Raw genomic sequence first — 19,595 nt, 5'->3', positions numbered from 1 at the left:
AATGTCTGTTGAGAATTGTTATATTCACATCTAATGTTCCCTAAAATCCATCTTTTGTTTTAGAAATGCATCTTCTAACTTGTTAAGATCAGTATGGTCTTCAACAACTAGCAGATTTACAGAACATCTTGATCACTCGTCTGAGCCTGACAAGCCTGTAGATGCATCATATTCACAACCTGTTTTTAATGTAAACGAATTCATAGAAACTTCTGACAAACAGCAGTACCAGCAGGATAATCATTTAGTCTCTCAGCAAAATATAAACATGGAAGATGTTTTACGATTTGATGGCTTTTCTCTCACAGAGCCATGGCTGTTGCCTTCAAAGGAAGACACTTCAGTCACTGATACCACCAAGCTGAACTTTCAAGAGTTCCCTGATGTGAAGAATTGTGCTAAACTTCAAGTAGGATTATCAGTTAGAGAACCAGGAACAGAGAACCACATGTACGGCAGAGATGGGGGAGACTTTAAAGAAATTGATCATGCTTCCAATCCAACATCTACAGAGCTGCTTCCTTTCCTTCAGAATTCAAGAAACAATTACATCAATAGCAGCAATGGGTACATGGAACAATTACATGACAATAGGTTCCAAAACAAATTTGTGAACTTTAATATGACAGATGGAAAATCTGCTTCTAATTGTACACCAGAAGTATCAGTAATAGAAATGTATACGTGTGCTGGAGTCGCCAAAGGAAATCAATCACAAGAAGGGTTTGATGAATTAAACTTTGATCAACATACCTTAAAATATTGTACAAAATCTGCATCAAATTTGAACGATGAACAACTTTCAAAGGAAGTGGGATTAGGTAGTGATTTGGGACAAAAGTGCATTTCAGAATCTGGAAAAAATCCTCTCATATTTTGTCCAATTAGAAGCAACTTTGAGAAGACCTTTGAAGAGCAACAATATTCTAACTATGATTATTTTTCACAGCAGTCTGAATATGTTCAGCCGTTAAATGCATTACCAGTGTGTGTATATTCTGGAGAGTCTTACCAAGAAGGGCAATCCTGGACAAACTTGGCTACTTCTAGTTCGGAAACTAATACTTCTGCTTCATTTGGGAACCCAGATAGTTCAGTAGACCTTGAGAATCAGACATCTGTCTCTAAAACATCTACTCACCCCTACTACCTAGCTTCTCATCAGTTTCCCATGCCTTTTCCTCAAAATAATGCTTATTTCCAGAGGTCTACAGGAATTTATTATCAGGATAACTACACCAAGGTGCCCAGTACTCAATTCACCTATAATATAGAAAGGGCTGAGCCAGGTGCACATATTGAAGGACAGAACAAAGCTAGTGAAGAAATGTATTTTGAATCACCCATTGAGAAAATTTGTCAAAATGGAAAGCAAGCAAATGAAAATTCATCTCAGCAATATGTTGCAAATAAATATCCCAGCTATCAAACTAAACAGCAAAGTTGCCATGATTTGAATGAGGACATGAAAAAAAACGATGAATTTTCACAAAATATGTACAGTGATTTTATAAGTGCTCAGTCTTATTATAGTAATCACAACTCTCAACAAGGAGCTCAAGACACCAACAATGTAGCAAGTTATATAACTCATTCTTCAGCTGGTTTTTCAAGTCCCTTTATGATGTGTGACTATAGGCAGAACCATATTTCCCAATTTGGTCTACTTGGTGTTGCTTCAGGAAGTAATCTTCAGCTTGGTCACCCTGTAGTCTCATTCATGGATCGCACTGAGTTAATTCCTTATGGAGAGTTTAGTTATCCCTATCCTTATCACACTAATATGTTTTATGGAAATGTTCCTCCTTATGGATTTGTACCAGCTTGTGAATTTCCAAGACCTATGAAAAATCGTAGCAGTTCAGCCAGTGAACTTCATATTCGATTAGAAGAGTGCTATGATCAATGGAGGGCTTTGGAAAAAGAACGAAGAAAGGTAAATAAGTCTGTTGAATTGTTAAATATTAACTTTTATTTCAAGAACCCTAGGAGCATCTTAAGCTTAAATATTCTTGTTTTATTAATAAAATACTATACTGTCTATTTCTTTAGTGAAACAGAATTTTATTTCCAGCATTGAAATTTTCCCCATTTTGTTTGTTCCAGGTGATTAGAAATTAGGACTATCTCAGCTTATGTTTATTTAAAATAGAGTTTGAGAGTTAATCAGGAGCCCAAGAAACTTGATGATTTAAGTCTGAAAATCTTGTCTGAAAATAATGATGAAAATCTTAAGGATGCAGATTTTGTATAAACATGAAAATCAAGTCCTTTTCATTGACCTTGATAGTAACAGAAGAGGAAGGAAAAACAATTTTGGAAATGTGGAAAGCCTTGAAATGGTTACCAGTGGCAGCAGTGATTAATTGATATTTTTGTCTATATTTCTCAACCAAGGTATTTGCTGACTATTGGTAGATATCTTCAGCTTTGGACTCCTATTGGGGATCTCAGAGCCATTGTGAAATCTAAGATTTTGACGTATGAACCCAATTAAAATTTATGGATGAGAAAACATCATCCAACCTTTATCTGGGGACAGTTTAAACTAATTTGGTAAGGGGATGGGAAATTTGAGCGATAGGGCTGAGGATCGGGCAGTTATTATGAATGATCTTTCAAGAATCACTAGGTTCTGGAATGGTTCCAGAAGGTTGGAAAATTGCAAATGTCACTCATTTAGAAGGGAGGAAGAACAAAGGAAATGATAGGCCAGTTAGTCTGGCCTTAATAGTTGGGAAGATGTTTGAGTTGATTATCAAGAATGGGATTTTGGGGTACTTGAAGGCACATGTTGGAATTCTTTGAAGAAATAACAAGCAGGATAGGCAAAAGAGAATTGGTTGATGTAGTGTACTTGGATTTTCAGAAGGCCTTTGACAAGGTGCCTCAAGAGCTCAGCTTTACTTACATTGGTTAGGTCTGTTCCTTCATTCCCAAATTCAGCTATGTACTCATTGAATCAGAATGGGGTTTAATATCACTGGCATATGTCATGAGATTTGTTAAGTTTGTAGCAACAGTACAATATGATACCTTATAGAGGGAAAAAAATTGAATTACACTAAGTGTGTGTGTGTTGTATATATGATGTATATCACAAAAAACAGAAATAAAGAAGTAGTGAGGTAGTGTTCATGAGTTTAATGGCCATTCAGAAATCAGACGGCAAAGGGGAAGAAGCAGTACTTGAATCACTGAGTGTGCGCCTTCAGGCTCCTGTACCTCCTTTCTGATGGTAGCAATGAGAGCAAGGCATGATCTGGGTGATGGGGGTCCTTAATGATGGATGCCGCCTTTTTGAGGCAGCACTCTTTGAAGATGTCCTGGATACGCGGAGGCTAGAGCCCATGATAGAGCTGACTAATTTTACAACCCTCTGCTGCTTTCTTCGATCCTGTGCAGTAGCCCCCCTTACCAGACAGTGATGCAGCCAGTTTGATTGCTCTCCATGGTACATCTGTAGAAATTTGTAAGTGTCTTTGGTGACATACGAAATCTCCTCAAACTTACAATAAAATATAGACACTGTCTTGCTGCCTTTATAACTGCGTCGATATGTTGGGTCCAGGTTAGGTCATCAGAGATGTTGACACTCATCAACTTGAAACTGCTCACTTCTTCCACTTCTGATCCCTCTGAGGACTCTTGTGTGTTCCCTCATCTTACCCTTTCTGAAGTCCACAATCAGTTCTTTGTTTTTTCCAATGTTGAGTCCAATGTTGTTGCTGCAATACCACTCAACTAGCTGGGATATCTTGCTCCTGTAGACACTCTTTTCACCATCTGAGATTCAGCCAACAATGCTTGTATTGTCAACAAATTTATACATGGCATCTGAGCTGTCCCTAGCCAAACAGACATGGGTGTAGAGAGGGTAGAGCAATAAGCTACGTACTCATCCCTGAGGTGTGCCAGTGTTAATTGTCAATGAGGTGGAGATGTTATTTCCAATCCACAGGGATTGTAGTCTTACGGTTAGGAAGTCGAGGATCCAGTTGCAAAGGAAGATACAGAGGGCCAGGTTCTGGAGATTTTCAATCAGAACTGTAGGAATGATGGTGTTAAACGCTGAGCTGTAGTCAATAAACGGCATCCTAACATAGGTTTTTGTATTGTCAGGTGATGCAAGACCACGTGGAGAACCAATGAGATCGCATCCGCTGTAGACCTATTGTGGTGATAGGCAAATTGCAGTGGATCCAGGAGCTTGCTGAGTCAGGAATTGATTCTAGCTCTAACCAACCTTTCAAAGCACTTCATCACTGTAGATATGAGTGCTACTGGACAATAGTCATTAAGACAGCTCACCCTGCTCCTCTTGGGCACTGGTATAATTGTTGCCCTTTTGAAGTAGTTGGGAACTTCTGACTAAAGCAATAAGAGATTAAAAATGTCTTAGAACACCCCTGCCAGCTGGTTAGCACAAGTTTTCAGAGCCTTACCAGGTACTCCATCAGGGCTTGTCACCTTGCGAGGGTTTACCCTCTTGAAAGACAACTTGATGTCACACACCAAGACAGAGTTCACAGGGTCATCAAGTGCTGCAAGTATCCTCATAGCTGTAGTTTTTTCCTCCATTTCAAAGCAAACATAACAGGCATTGAGCTTGTCTGGAAGTAAAGCATCACTGCCATTCATGATGTTGAATTTCGCTTTGTAGGAATTAATTGCCTTAAAACTCTTCCAGAGTTGAAGTGCATCCAATATCGCCTCCAACCTCGTTCTGAGTTGTTCTTTAGCTCTTGAAATAGGCCTCCACAAGTTGTACCTGGTTTTCTTGTACAGACCTGGATCACCAGACTTGAATGCTACAGGTCTAGCCCTCAGCAGACTACGAACCTCGTGGTTCATCCATGGCTTTTGATTTGGGTATGTACAGTAAGTTCTCATAACCACACACTCATCCACACAGATTTTAATGAAGTTATTGACAGCTGTGATGTACTCATTCAAACCTGAAGGTGAATTCCTGAATACAGTCCAGTCCACCAATTTAAAGCAGTCTTGTAGGTGTTCCTGTGCCTCCCTGGTCCATACCTTCTTGGTCCTCACTACCGGTCTTCAAACTCTGTCTACACCCAGGGAGTGGAAATACAGCCAGGTGATCAGATTTTCCGAAGTGTGAGCATGGGATGGCACGGTAAGTGCTCTTGATGGTGGTGTAATAGTGGTCCAGTGTATTATTTCCTCTGGCATTACAAGTGATTTGTTGGCAATAATTATTTATAGACTTTTTCAAGATGGCCTGGTTAAAACCCCCCCAAAATAATGGGGAAGGCATCAGGATGTAATGGAGCTTTGACCAGTAACCAATATAGATTCAGAAGTTTGAGAGGAGGGGATTTCACTCAGGTCCACTGCCCAAGTTAAAAAAAAAGGCAGCAATGGGTTGCGGCAGTGTAATAGAGCTTTGACCAGCAATCAATCGGCATTTGGGATTGATTAGCATGAGCAAATTAAAGGAAGATGGGGCAAGCGCAGCGGCCATCATCAGAGTGGTGATCTTGAGGCTTCAGCGAGGAGAGGCTCTAGTCGGAGAAAGTCAAGAAGAGAGAGCCTCTAGGTAAAGTTTTTTTTCCCCTTCCCTTCTTCATAATTGCTCAGCTAGGACAGTAGAGATTTCAAGCAGGATAGTTGAATACCCCTCTTGTGGGTTGTAGGAAGGCAGGGAGACCTCAAATATCCCTGACGGTTACAACTACGAGAAATGCATCCAGCTGCAGCTTCTAACAATCCACGTTAAAGAGTTGGAGCTGGAACTGGATGAACTCCGGATCATTAGGGAGACTGAAGTGGTAATCGATAGGATACATAGAGAGGTAGTTGCACCCAAAGTGCTGGACACAGGAAGCTGAGTGACAGGAAGGGGAAGGGGGTTAAGGAGCCAGTGCAGTGTACCCCTGTGGCCATCCCTTTCAACAACAGGTATATCCAAGGCATAAACATAACAGGTTTAAACTGGGTGTACCACGCAGTTCCTCATTTCTGCTCATCATCCTGCTTAGGAGGAACTTGCACCTTCTCAAAAGGAGCTCTAACACAGGGTGAATGGACAAGGTTTTCAAAAAGTACTCTCCATTTTTCTCCTTGCCTGCTCCCAAGACCCTCTCACAATGGAAGTATTTGTTCACACAAGAATGGAAACTCCAGCTTTTTCAACTGGTTCTGGTGTGTCAATAGGCTGTTACTTCAACATCTCCTTCCGAAAACTCCAGTTTCAACAAGTTATCATTGTACGGGTACTCATCAGTACTAAGCGCCCAAATCTCAAGGGCACTGATTGGAGTCAATGGTAAATGCATCAAATACTGGTTGTAAAGCAAAGTAACTTGAGAACTTGTCTTTAAAGTCTTCGCCCTCAGCTGCCTTCCCCCCCTCTAAAAAATGGACTACCCATGGTTTGACTTGACTTTATTTCTTACATCCTTCACATACATGAAAAGTAAAAATCTTTACGTTACTTCTCCATCTCAATGTGCAAATTATAGCCATTTGTAATAAATAGTATGTACAACAGGACAGTCAATGTAGCAAAGAAATACAGCTGTATCAGCATGAATAATCACTCTGATGACATGGTGGAAGAAGCTGTCCCGGAGCCTATTGATCCTGGCTTTTATGCTGCAGTACCATTTCCTGAATGGTAGCAGCTGGAACAGTTTGTGGTTGGGGTGACTTGGGTTCCCAATGATCCTTCGGGCCCTTTTTACACACCTGTCTTTGTAAATGTCCTGAATAGTGGGAAGTTCACATATGCAGATGCACTGGGCTGTCTGCACCACTCTCTGCAGAGTCCTGTGATTAAGGGAAGAACAGTTCCCATTACCAGGCAGTGATGCAGCCAATCAGGATGCTCTCAATTGTGCCCCTGTAGAAAGTTCTTAGGATTTGGGGAACCATACCAAACTTCTTCAACCATCTGAGTGAAATGTGTTTTTGTGCCTTTTTCACCACACAGCTGGTTCAGATTAAAGAAACCTCAGTTTGAGGTAATGCTGGGTAAATACTGCCCATACACAATTATCAGTTAGCAAGAAATAACAGATCATACACTTCATAAAATGAAAAAGTATATTTACTAATTTCAGCTTTATCAGTTATTAAAAGAAAGAAGAAAAAAATAAAAGGGCCTATTACAGTTAGACCAATCTAAATGTGCACTTGACCGTCAGAGCTCGTCTCTTCCTAAGCTGGGTATAAGTGTTACGCCATCACACCCTTGGTCTGCATGAAAGCGCTTGCCACAACCTGAAATTTCCTCGATGTCCATATCAAACAAACTGGCTCTCTCTTTGTTTACTACCAAATACTAATGTGTACACCAGATCTGCGAGGGTTTGAAAACTTATCCAACTGTCTTGCAGCCTTTTAGCTGGTGTCAAGCTGGCATGAGATGTTTCTTGTGAAAGCATCTCACTGCACTTGGGTTGTAAAGAAATGATTTGCTGATTAATTTTGCAGTAAAGATAATTATGTATCTTCTTATTATGGGTGGCTGTAACACAGCAGTCGGTAAACACACTCTTGATACACGTGCATTTTCTCTCTCTTGTACACCACACACACACACACACACACACACACAGACACCCCCCCCCCCCCCCCCGTAATAGGTCCTGAACTGAGCTGATACACTTGGGATGGCTTTATGGTGCCTTCCCGCCATACACAGTGGAATATTCCAATTGTTTAGTCATAAGGATTTGTGACTGTATATAATATTGTTTGTATGCTGTATTTAAGGTAGATACTTCTATTTATTTTGTAGTCTGATTATAACTACATTGTGGGGTGCATCATATTCTGATTCATGTGCAGTCTTGTCTTAACTTTGTGGGTAATTAACAATGGTATGGCTTGGTGCCTAATAGATGGGGCTCATCACTCTCAGTAGGAGAGAGATTGGGGCTGCCAGGAGCTCACACTGGGCAAAAATAGTGTGGAGCTATGATTGCGTTTTCTGGTAGTTATCTTTTTGTAAATATTGGCAGTCTTCTTTTTGCTAATTTCACTAATTTTTGATGCACCAAATAAATACCCTTGCCCGAAAGTGCTGAGCAACTCCAGACATTTTTTTTTCTTTGGTCATAACCCACATATTTAACAGTGACACTGTATGCCACTACCAACAGAATTTTTGGACATACCATTTTGGCCATGTATGCCAAATATTTGCCACCCCTGAGTCATCCGAACTCTTGAATTCATTGCTCCAACCAATGAAAACAAACAGGCCAACTACCTTTTTCATTGTCCTATCTACTTTTCTCTTCACTTCCATCGAACTATCGTGGCAACTTTATTACTACACCTGTACACCTTGTTAATGCAAATATATAATCAGCCAATCATGTGGTAGCAACTCAATGCATAAAAGACTATAGGACACAGGAGCAGAGTTTGGCCATTTGGCCCAGCAAGTCTGCTTCACCATTCAGTCACGGCTGATCCTTTTCCCCCTCCTCAGCCCCACTCTGCGGCCTTCTCCCCATAACATTTGATGCCATATCCATTCAAGAATCTTTCAAGCTCTTCCTTAAATACACCCAAAAACCTGGTCTCCATAGCTGCCTGTGGTAATAAATTCCACAAATACACCACCCTTTGGCAAAAGAAATTTCTCCATATCTCTGTTTTAAATAGACGCGCCTCTATCCTGAGTGTGTGCCCTCATGTCCTAGACACCCCCCCATCATGGGAAACATCCTTTCCACATTGACTTTGTATAGGGTTCTCAACATTCGAAAGGTTTCAATGAGATCCCACCCCATCCCAGCCTTCTAAATTCCAGTGAGTACAGACCCAGGGCCATCAAATGTTTCTGGTATGATAACTCTTTCATTCACAAAATCATCCTTATGAACCACCTCTGGACCCTCTCCAATGCTAGCACATCTTTTCTAGAATGAAAAGTCCAAAACTGTTACTGTTCACAATACTCAAGGTGAGGCCTCACCAGTGCCTTAAAAAGACTTGGCATCACATCCCTACTCTTGTATTTTAAACCATTTGAAATAAATGCTAGCATTGATTTTGCCTTGCTCGCTCTTCAAGAAGGAAGAGAGGCAGAAGAAAGGAAACTATATGCTATAGGTCTGACCTCAGTGGTTGGGGAGATTTTGGAGTCGATAGTTAAGTGTGTTTTTTTTGGGGTACCTGGAGGCACATGATAAAATAGGCCATAGTCAGCATGGTTTCCTCAAGGGAAAATCTTCCCTGCCAAATCTGTTCCAACTCTTTGAAGAAATAACAAGCAAGATAGGCAAAGGAGAATCTGTTGCTACTGTGTACTTGGAGTTTCAGAAGGTGCCACATGTGAGGTTGCTTAACAAGCTACGAGCCCATGGTATTACAGGAAAGATACTAGCATGGATAGAACATTGGCTGGTTGGCAGGAGGCAGAGAGTGGAAATAAAGGGAGCCATTTCAGGTTGGCTGCTGGTGACTAGTGGTGTTCCACAGGAGTCTTGTTTGGGACCGCTTTTTATGTTATATGTCAATTGGATGAGGGAAATGATGGCTTTATGGCCAAGTTTGCTGATGATACGAAGATAGGTGCAGGCACAGGTAGTGTTGAGGAAACAGAGAGGCTGCAGAAGAACTGAGACAGATTAGGAGAATAGGCAAAGAAGTGGCAGATGAAATAAAGTGTCAAGAAGTTGTAAAGTCATACACTTTGGTAGAAGAGATAAAAGCATAGACTATTATCTAAATGGAAAATTCAAAAATCTGAGATGCAAGTGGACTTTGGAGTCCTTGTGCAGGATTCCTGAAAGGTTAATTTGCAGGTTGAGTTGGTGGTGAGGAATGCAAATGTGATGTTAGCATTCAAGAGGACTAGAATATAAAAACAGGGATATAATGTTGAGGGCTTTATAAAACACTGGTGAGGCCTCACTTGGAGTATTGTGAGCAGTTTTGGGCCCCTTTTCTAATAAAGGATGTGCTGACATTAGAGATCCTTGCAAGGAGTTTCATGAAAATGATTCTGGGATTGAAAGACATGTCATGAGGATGGTTTGATGGCTCTGGGCCTCTACTCACTGAAATTCAGAAAATTGATGAGTGACCACATTAAAACCTATCAAATATTGAAAGGTCTCGATAGAGTGGATATGGAGAGGATGTTTCCTGTGGTGGGAGAGTCTAAGACCAGAGGACACAGCCTCAGGATAGAGGGGTGTCCTTTTGGAATGGAGATGAGGAATTTCTTTAGCCAGACAGTGGTGAATCTGTGGAATTTGTTGCAAGTGGTTGGAAGCCAAGTCATTGGGTGTATTTAAGGCAGAGATTGATAGATTCTTGATTGGTCAGGACCTTAAGGGATAAGGGGAGAAGGCAGGAGATTGGGGCTGAGAGGGAAAATAAATCAACCATGATGACATGGTGGAGCAGGCTTGATGGGCCAAATGGATTTATTCAGCACCTATCTTATGGTAATTTAGAAATTTACTTTCTCATTTCCTTTTGACATTAATTTGCCCATAAACCAAACTAGCCAAATTTTTGAAATTCATATACATATATATACACAATACATATTTTCAAAAAATTAACTGGGAGGAAGTCTTCAGAAGTATACAGTGGATTCTGGATAACTGGGATACATTGGGACCAGTACATTTTAGCCCAATTAAGGTGCTGTCTGAATTAGCCAAAGTTTCATGGAAATAGTTTTAAGGGTATAAAAAATACAAACTGAGTAACAATTTACATATCTAAATGAAATACAGAACAATTTAGAGCACTATCAATACTACTATAGCACTGTAAAATTGTATTAGTTCCTAATAGTTGATTTGGTGGTTGTCCGTCATAATTGACAATGGCAGGAAACCTATGCAGGAGAGCTTTTAAAGTGAAAACACCATTGTACTGGGGCAGTTCCACTGTCTCGATCTCAGAAGTCCAAGTCCAGTGGTACGAAGGTCATCACTGCGGTTCCTTGGTTGCAGTTGGTTGACCATGACTACATCTGTGCTTCATCGTGCCCTTCACTCTCCATGAAACATTGCAGAACCACCTTCCTGGCTGTTGGATCTCACTGCAAGTCTCATCCATCCAGTCTACTGGAGATGGTTTTGCATGCTAGGACAGGCATGTCTCTATCTCACCGGAGTATCAGGTCCGCCAGCTACCCTCACCTGATTTAGCCTGCCTATTGAAACATGTCTGCTGTCGCATGCAAACAGCTCTTTGGAGTCACAGGTGAGAGCTGAGTGTACCTTGCTGTGTTCTTTTGATTGTAAATAAACAAAATCAGCACAGACACCTAGTGTGGATAATGGACTGCCTTCATATAGTGTTTGACATTGCATCTTCCAAATCTTCATTTAAATTTTAACATTCAAGATGATTGTTGACATCTTCAAGTTCTATATAGTCCCTAACTTGTTGAAGTAGTGAAATCATTTCACTTTCACTCCCAGCCATTTCTGATATCTCCAAGTCTGAATGCTTGAAACCACAGTGAACAAAACAGTTCCAAATTGTCTTTCTGTTTATTTCTCATCAAACTATCAGTGACAAAAATCACATTTTTAAACACAAACACACACAAGTGATGCTATTTAAAAACTGTCTGCACAGTGTAATGTTTAATGGCCATGCAAGTGCACATATCTAACACTAGTTAGAAACTGTTTGGGAATAGTCTCCTGCCCCAATTTAGTGACATTTGGTCTACTGACAAGAGATGACCAGAAAAGATGGAAAGTCCGTCTCCATCCTTGTGCAGGTGCTCTTATAGAGACAAGAACAGATTCTTTGAAAAACTCTGAAAGTGGTCTACACTTCTTTGCTAGCCAGCATTACCCTCAACTGTTTCACATTGTCATGACTGTTGGAATAGGCTTCTTGCTCAGTGGAGGCACAAATAGGTATTGAAAGTTTTTTGGCTTGAGTGATTGTGATTAGAGTATAGGCTGGTACCTTGTGGGAGTTGTTAATTATCAGTGTTGAAGTGAGCCTGGAATCTTTAACAGCATCTGTAGTTGCAACAGATATGCCACTCATTGTCTGCTTACCCCTCTTAAGAGTCCCATTGATACTGTGGAAGTGAAAATGCTGTCCTCTTCCAGGAAGTAAGTATTATACCTCCCAGCATTAATCTCCAGGCAATGTTATTACTTGTGCTGCACAACAGCCATTGTAAGATCAGATCTCCTCTTGTCAAGTTACTAGCTGCAGACCAGCTCTTAAGTAAGAGTTTATTGTGGTTGCCTGTTATGGGCATTTGTACTTCATTACAGTAGTAAAGAAGCAGCAGTTCCACCAGCTACTGATAGCTACAATCAATGTGGGAAACTGCATTGTAGTATTAAAAATGGAAAATAATGGAAACACTCAGGTCAGACAGCACCTGTGGAAATTTATTTATTTATTTAGAGAGTGCAGAACGGGCCCTTCTGGCCCACTGAGCCACGCTGCCCAGCAACCCACCTTGATTACTTTTTGCTTAATTACTTTTTGTTATATAAACTGCTGATTCAAAAGTTGCTGGTGTACATGATTATGGTTCATGGCCAGAGTTAACTATTCTAATTGTTTTAATACAAGCAACATACACAAAATGTTGGAGGAACTCAGCAGGCCAGGCAGCATCAATGGAAGAGAGTAAACAGTTGACGTTTCGGCTAAGACCCTTCATTAGGACTCGTGTTTGTAATTGTTTTAATACTTCTCTTTTGATGCAGTTCAGAAAATTGGATCTTTGATCTTGTGTCCAATTTTCACTATGCCTGATTTTCTATAGGGTAATCCTGGATGGATGGCATCAAAGGTTACGGGGAGAAGGCCAGGAACTGGGGTTGAGGAGGAGATAGAAAAAAAGGATCAACCGTGATTGAATGGCGGAGCAGACTCAATGGGCCAGATGGCCTAATTCTGCTCCTTTATTTTAGGGTTTTATGTCTTACGGATTAAATAAGCCTCACTGAAGATGTATGCCATTCATATCATCCTGAATTAATTTGCACTTTACTTGCTATGTGGGCTGAATTTTACTCTGTCAAAGCTGTAGAATACCACTTGTCTGTATAAAAAGGGTAATTGCTAATGAATATTTTCCTGCATTCCTAAAACCTCATTTCCTGTTGGTCGACTCTATATTAAAATCTAGATTTTAACTTTGAGCACAATTCCTCTTTTGTTTTAAATATCTTGCTCTTTTTCCAATATGTTTTTGCCATCTTAAAAATTAAAATTTATAAATATGGTGATTGGGGTAAAGGATTTTGATGCTGAAGAATACGCATTTCCTATTTCAGGTATAAACTACCAGCGTTGAAAATTTCATATCTAGCACATCTAGACTATAATCTTCAGTTTTATCTTGCCCTAACATGCCTTTCTCAGAAGGTGCTTCAAAATGTACCAGTTTGATATTTTATAATTTGCCACATGGTCTGGATAGAGCCATAATAATGCAAAGTTTACTTTTAAAGAACAGTCTTGAATATTCTTTTATTTCATTGTTTTCTTGTATTTTGACTTGTCATTTTATTGTGTGTGGACAGTAGGACTGGTGGTATTAGGTAGACAATCAGCAAACTCTTATGCCGTATTGCCATGTGCAAACTATTTTTCTCTGAAATGTTTAAGCATGGTTTAATTTTGTAAGAATTTGTATTGGTTATGATAATCTTCCCCTTCTCTCTTTTTAAGACTGAAGCAGCACTTGCCCAGAACCACCCAGGAAAGAGAGTGACCAGTTCAAATAACACACCTCTTCCCAGGCGTCCTTCAAACCTTTCCGGGGTTGACCGTTTGATGGTTGATCAACTACGTGAACAAGCAAGAGTATGTTTGATCATATCTGGTAGAATGATTAATTAAACATATTCCTTTTAATATGCTTAGGTGTATACTTAGCTTTTTTTGTTTTATTTTGTTATTTTTTGAAATGAAGATATGCCCAGATTTGTAAACAAGTCTGCAGGTGCTGGAAATCTGGAGCAACACACACAAAATACTGGAGGAACTCAGCAAGACAGGCAATATCTATGGATGGGAATAAACAGTTGACATTTCAGGCTGAGGTCCAGTATCAACTGTATATTCCCCTCCAAAATGCTGCCCAACTTGCTGAGTTCCTCCAGCATTTTATATGTGTTTATCCAGGCTTGTAATGATTTGCCATTGTTATTGTCCTTGTCACTACATTGTTCTTTGTAGTGCAAACAAGATGATTGTGAGTATTTGCCAACAAAAGTAATTCAGAATTGAGTTAATACAGAATAGAGGAATGGTGGCAATGAGTAGGCAATGGAATAAAGAGTAATCTTCATTTTTAATTTGATTGCTTGTGTCTTTAAATCAGAGTATTGGTAGTTGAAATTGGACAGAATTATAACATACCCTTCCAGAAATGTTGAAAGAAAATTGGAATATGTGCTGCTTTAAAAAAAAAATAGGCTTCAAGCTAGACAAAGGAGAATTGGATGATGTTGCATACTTGGATTTTCAGAAGGCCTGGAAAAGGATCCACCTATGAGGCTATGAGCCCATGGTATTTCAGGAAAGATTCTAGCATGGATGAAGCAGTGGCCGCTTGACAGGAGGCAAAGAGTGAGAATAAAGGGACGTATAAAGGGACATCTCGGCCTGAAACGTTGACAGTGCTTCTCCTATAGATGCTGCCTGGCCTGCTGTGTTCCACCAGCATTTTGTGTGTGTTGTTTATAATGTCAATGCAATGTCTTGTGTTGTTGGATTGTCATTCCTCTTTGTCCTCTTTGACTTGGGAGTTTGTTGGTCCTAGTCAAAAGTCTTATAAGATTTTTTTATTAGGACGGCTTACTTTTGTGATGGGGTCATTCTTCATTATAAAGGCTCTTTCAGTCTTCAGTGTAATTTCCTTTATCACTTCTATTACTACAGTCAATAACAAAATATAAATTAGTGCTTTTATTCCCCAGTGAGCCAAGACCTCATTGCCTCAACAGGATTATGTTTGTTGCTTCACATAGGCAATATATTTTTCATGTCAAGAAACCAGATGAGAACCAGTTTTATGGTGATATTTAAATTTATAATGGTTTCTGTTTCATATGCTGACCTTTTAAAAGAATAGTCTCTGGAGAAAGCTGAAGAACTGCTTATGGGGGTTATCGGTTCCTCAGTTTACCAATTTTATCTGTGAAAGTGCCAGCTACTTTTAATTTTTGGCGATTTGGAACTACATACTTGAGAACAAAGGTTAATGTGCATGGTTCAGATCATCTCCAGAAAATCAAGAATACTTGCAAGTGATTCCAGTCTCAATCATTCAAATTGTGCAGCGCCTTTATGGTTATACTTTAGCAAATGTTAATCTCTGAATTCCGTAAGTGACTAAATGCGTGCTTGTAAGTGAACTCGTAGTTAAAAGGTTAAAAATGCCCATCCCAGAATAGAAGAATGCAAAGAGTTTCTAATCAGAATGGACATTTAGAAGTTGCCACATACAAGAATGATTAATAATCTAGGAAGTTATTTGTGAATGATAAGAAAATATTACAATATAACAATTGAAAGAGAAATTTGACAAGCCATTGATGATAAATTAAATTGTGAAACAGATAAAACTACAGACTAAATCCAGACCTTCATGGAGTAAGAGTGCTGCCCTGAAGCAACATTTTTTATTTTCTTGGAGACTTGACTTGCCTGGAGACCTAATAAATTGAAAACAACGTGGCTAACTTTTTGTGACATACACAATGGGTCAAATCATATCTCTCATAGCATCCCGAGACAGCTATTGAAAAGATGGAAATTAGAAATAACTAGAGATCTAGGTAAAGACAACAAATATCTATCTATGCGATGAGACTTGGTCAAAGGACCCATGTGCGAAAACTGTCAGGAGCAATCCATGCTCTTCTGTATATGAATGGTTCAGTACTAATAACTAGTGTTACGTACCCCGTAACTGGGTCACTTACCAGCAAAGATAGAGAGGTCCGTTGAAGTCTGATGGTACTATTTTTAACAGTATTTATTGATAAAAATACACAAAAATAATATCAATGCAACCATACAGATAATATACGTCGTCAATACTAAATCTAAAAGTGCGAGTATAATAATAATCAATAAGAAATAACTCTATCGTTGTCTAGGGGATAATGTATGGTCCGATGGAAAGATAAAAGTCACTCAAGTTCATTCAAGCTGCAGCTTTTGGTTGGAGAGAGAGACGGATTAAAACTTGCCCATTCCTTTTATGATGTCAATCCTTCAAGAGTCGTTGGGGCTGATTTCTCCTTTGTTGTTAGCTAAAGCCGTTCTTCTGTGGCAAGGCCCACCAATTCCGAGGCAAATGGAAAAGGATGCACGTGGCTTTCCACCGGCTTTCGCTACTACGCTGTTACAGGATTTCTAGCGTTTCTTCTGGTGCGTCTGAAGGGGCTGTTCCCCCAGACCCTCTTTTATCCTGACTCACAGGGTCTCAGATGTCAATCAGGGTGGAGGGATGCCTCCCCTCATCCAGCCCACTTTTGGTCATTCCCTGAGGGCTTCAAATAAATAGCACCGTACTCAGTACACAATTCCGTCTCCAAGAGACAATGGCCGTTTCCCGTAGCTTTGTATGGCCGAGGGGCCAAGACATTCCAAACATCTCTCTCTCATTTCCTGGGTCTCCTGACCTGACTTAATAGCGATCTTGTGATTCTCAAAAAGGAGGGGGCACAGGCGTAACACTAGGATGTAACACAATTGATGAAATAGAAAATGAAAGTGGTAGTTTATCAACCAAAAGTCCAGCTATAACAGGATTAAGGTGGACAAAATAAAATGGACTTGGACTGCAATATTGTTGTGTTACTACCTAATTGGAAGAGAACAGAAGGAACAAGAAGGAAGTGAGATCACAGTACATTCAGAAAAGAGGATCCCTGAGTGTAGGATTCAGAGAACAAAAGGAAGCCACAAGCCTGATTTAGACTGACCATCTTGTGTTTAAACAGATAGTGTAGTCTGCAACCTGTGAATGCTTGTAGTTGTCTTTATAATTAAGAGTTTGAATAAAGCTCAGTATACGTTAACCAGTTGTCAGTGGCATAACAGTGTAGTAAAAGTAACATAAAATTTAATAAAAATATTGTTGCCTTTCTAAATAGTCTGTTGATAAATGTATTTTAGTTGGGAGCCAAGATTTGGTAGCCACTTTAAAATATTCTTTTTCAAATTCCCCTGCTGGAGTAAGATTGAAATTGATATTATGCAGAGAATGAACACATTAATCTTGCATTATGCATCCTATTCATGGTTATGCATGGCAGAATATTGTCACACTATCCCTTTGGATTTTAAATGACTGAGATTATAATACTTATTACATATTATTTTGATGAATGTATAACTATTCTTCAATATTGACTTTGATCTTTAAGAATAGAATTATGAATAAAATGGGTGAAAATTGCAGACTACTTAGTAATTTTAATTAAAATTTGTTTTGCAAATATTCATTACCTCAATGAAAAATCTTACTCTGTTGCAACTACAAACATGGCATAAATTCATAAATGAGTCAGTGATCAAATAGTATCAGCTTCTGATAATCTAGAATTCAGTTGAAGTATACATTTCTGGTATTTTAAGTGGATGCATGAACTATATTTTTTTAACAACAGGTTGTGACATTGCTCAGCAAAATGGAACGTCTCCGCAGTTCTCCTTTTCATGCTAATATTTCTACAGCTATTGACAGATATCTAAAAGCAATTCATTTCGCCCAAGCTCGTAGGAAGAATGAAATAGTAAACATGGCTAATCAACAAAGGCAGGGAGCATCAAGATTTCAGGATGACCAAGGTATCACCATAAACTTACTCTGTTTAATAAAGATTTTTTTTATATATTGGTCAACTGACTTCCAAAAGATCTGAATATCATAAACTTAAATTACCACAGTATGACTGTATATGACTGATTTTTGGAGAGTCTGTATCAGTGCTGCAGTAATTTAACCAGCTGAAATTTATATCAACCATTGCCTGTTTAGTCCAGTATGGCTTTTCTGTATCTTTAACTGGAATCCTTGAATGGTACTATGACACAGAAGGTCCTTCCTCAATATTAATTCAATTTGATCCATGTTGTTGGACTTCTTTTCTGAACTTCATGCAAAAGATGTGTTGAGAATAGATAAATAGTATCTTGTGATTCAGTCTGCCCAGCACAACCAGTTAACTGCAGTGAACTTACCATGCAATATAATGTTTCATTGGTTCATATTCTTGTAATACACCTTTCTCTGCAAGGAAATGCATCGTTAATTTTACAGCATTATTTAACCCCTATGCTTGAGCTGGATTTTCAATTGGTTTCATTCCTCTGCACTTTTTCCTTAGCTGTACATTTTTCTTGTGTTCAGGTTATTTTTAAAAATAACAGATCTGTTTTAATCCTATAATAAAGAGTGAAGAATGTGCTGACATTGGAGAGGGTTCAAACGAGGTTCACAAAAGTGATTCCCGGATTGAAGGGCTTGTCATATGAAGAGTGTTTGATGACTGGGCCTGTACTCAATGGAATTCAGAAGAATGAGGGGTGACCTTAATTATGACCTATCGAATGGTGAAAGGCCTTAATAGAGTGGATGTGGAGAGGGTGTTTCCTATGGCGGGAGAGTCTAAGACCAGAAGGGAAAGCCTCAGAATAGAGAGGCATCCTTTTAGAACAGAGATGGGGAGGAATTTCTTTAGCCAGAGAGTTTTGGATCTGTGGAATTCTTTGCCACAGATGGTTGTGGAAGGCAGATCATTGGGTACATTTAAGGCAGAGGTCAATAGATTCTTGTTTAGTCAGGGCATGAAGGGATAAAGGGAGAAGGCAGAAGATTGGGGCTGAGAGGGAAAATGGATCAGCAGTGGTGAAATGGTGGAGCAGACTCAATGGGCCAAATGGCCTAATTCTGCTCCTATATCATATGGTCTTTTGAAGTTGACTAAGGGTAGTCTAGAATTTGGATACCAATCTTTGCACAAAACTTTGCTTGCTTGATATGTTATGAATGATTATTTTGCTTTGTACTTAATGTTAAGTCATTTCAAAGTTCAGATAGATCCATTCATATTTTTCTTCTGCAGACATTCTTTCTTTGGCCATTGCAATCAAAGAAATGACTGTAGCTACACGGAAAGCAAGGACTGCTTTGTGGTGTGCCCTCCAGATGACTTTACCAAAACCACGAAATGCCAATCCAGATGACCAAAGTGAAGTAGAAGAAGAACTTCAGGACGTAGTAACTAATAGAAACAAAAACTGTCAAAATAGAAGCAGCTACTATAGTGGGGAAAAGAATGAAGTGGCAAAAACTCGTATTGATTAAGGAAGTGCTGGAAAATAATAGACTATAAAGCCAATATATAAATTCTCTTCATTATTACCTTTAAAATAACTAAACTATGAATTTGTTAGATAATACTAGTTATAGACACTGCAGCACGTGGTCATGTTTGGTTAGTAAATACATATTTATTGAGGCATGTAATATGAAACATCACAACCATAATTTAACAAGATCATATTTTGGCGAATTGTTCTTGTCAAATCTTTTCAATCAAAGTGACTAAATCTCCTTAGGAAATTTTAATCTAATG

The 19,595-nt window shown here is 39.2% G+C and overlaps 1 protein-coding gene across 1 annotated transcript; it reads left to right on the top strand.

Moving 5' to 3' along the window:
* The first annotated feature begins 268 nt into the window (after window positions 1-268).
* Window positions 269-19,324, top strand: LOC140741598 (meiosis-specific coiled-coil domain-containing protein MEIOC-like). Its single transcript, XM_073071900.1, has 5 exons — window positions 269-567; window positions 1,840-1,936; window positions 13,669-13,803; window positions 17,625-17,805; window positions 19,083-19,324. The coding sequence occupies exons 1-5, from the start codon at window positions 269-271 to the stop codon at window positions 19,322-19,324; spliced, it is 954 nt and encodes a 317-aa protein (XP_072928001.1).
* Window positions 19,325-19,595: the final 271 nt, after the last annotated feature.

Source organism: Hemitrygon akajei, chromosome 18 (assembly GCF_048418815.1).
Source record: "Hemitrygon akajei chromosome 18, sHemAka1.3, whole genome shotgun sequence".
NCBI classification, from domain to species: Eukaryota; Metazoa; Chordata; class Chondrichthyes; order Myliobatiformes; family Dasyatidae; genus Hemitrygon; species Hemitrygon akajei.
Note: the sequence above shows the minus strand (reverse complement) of the source record. Positions and strands in the feature narration are given on the sequence as shown.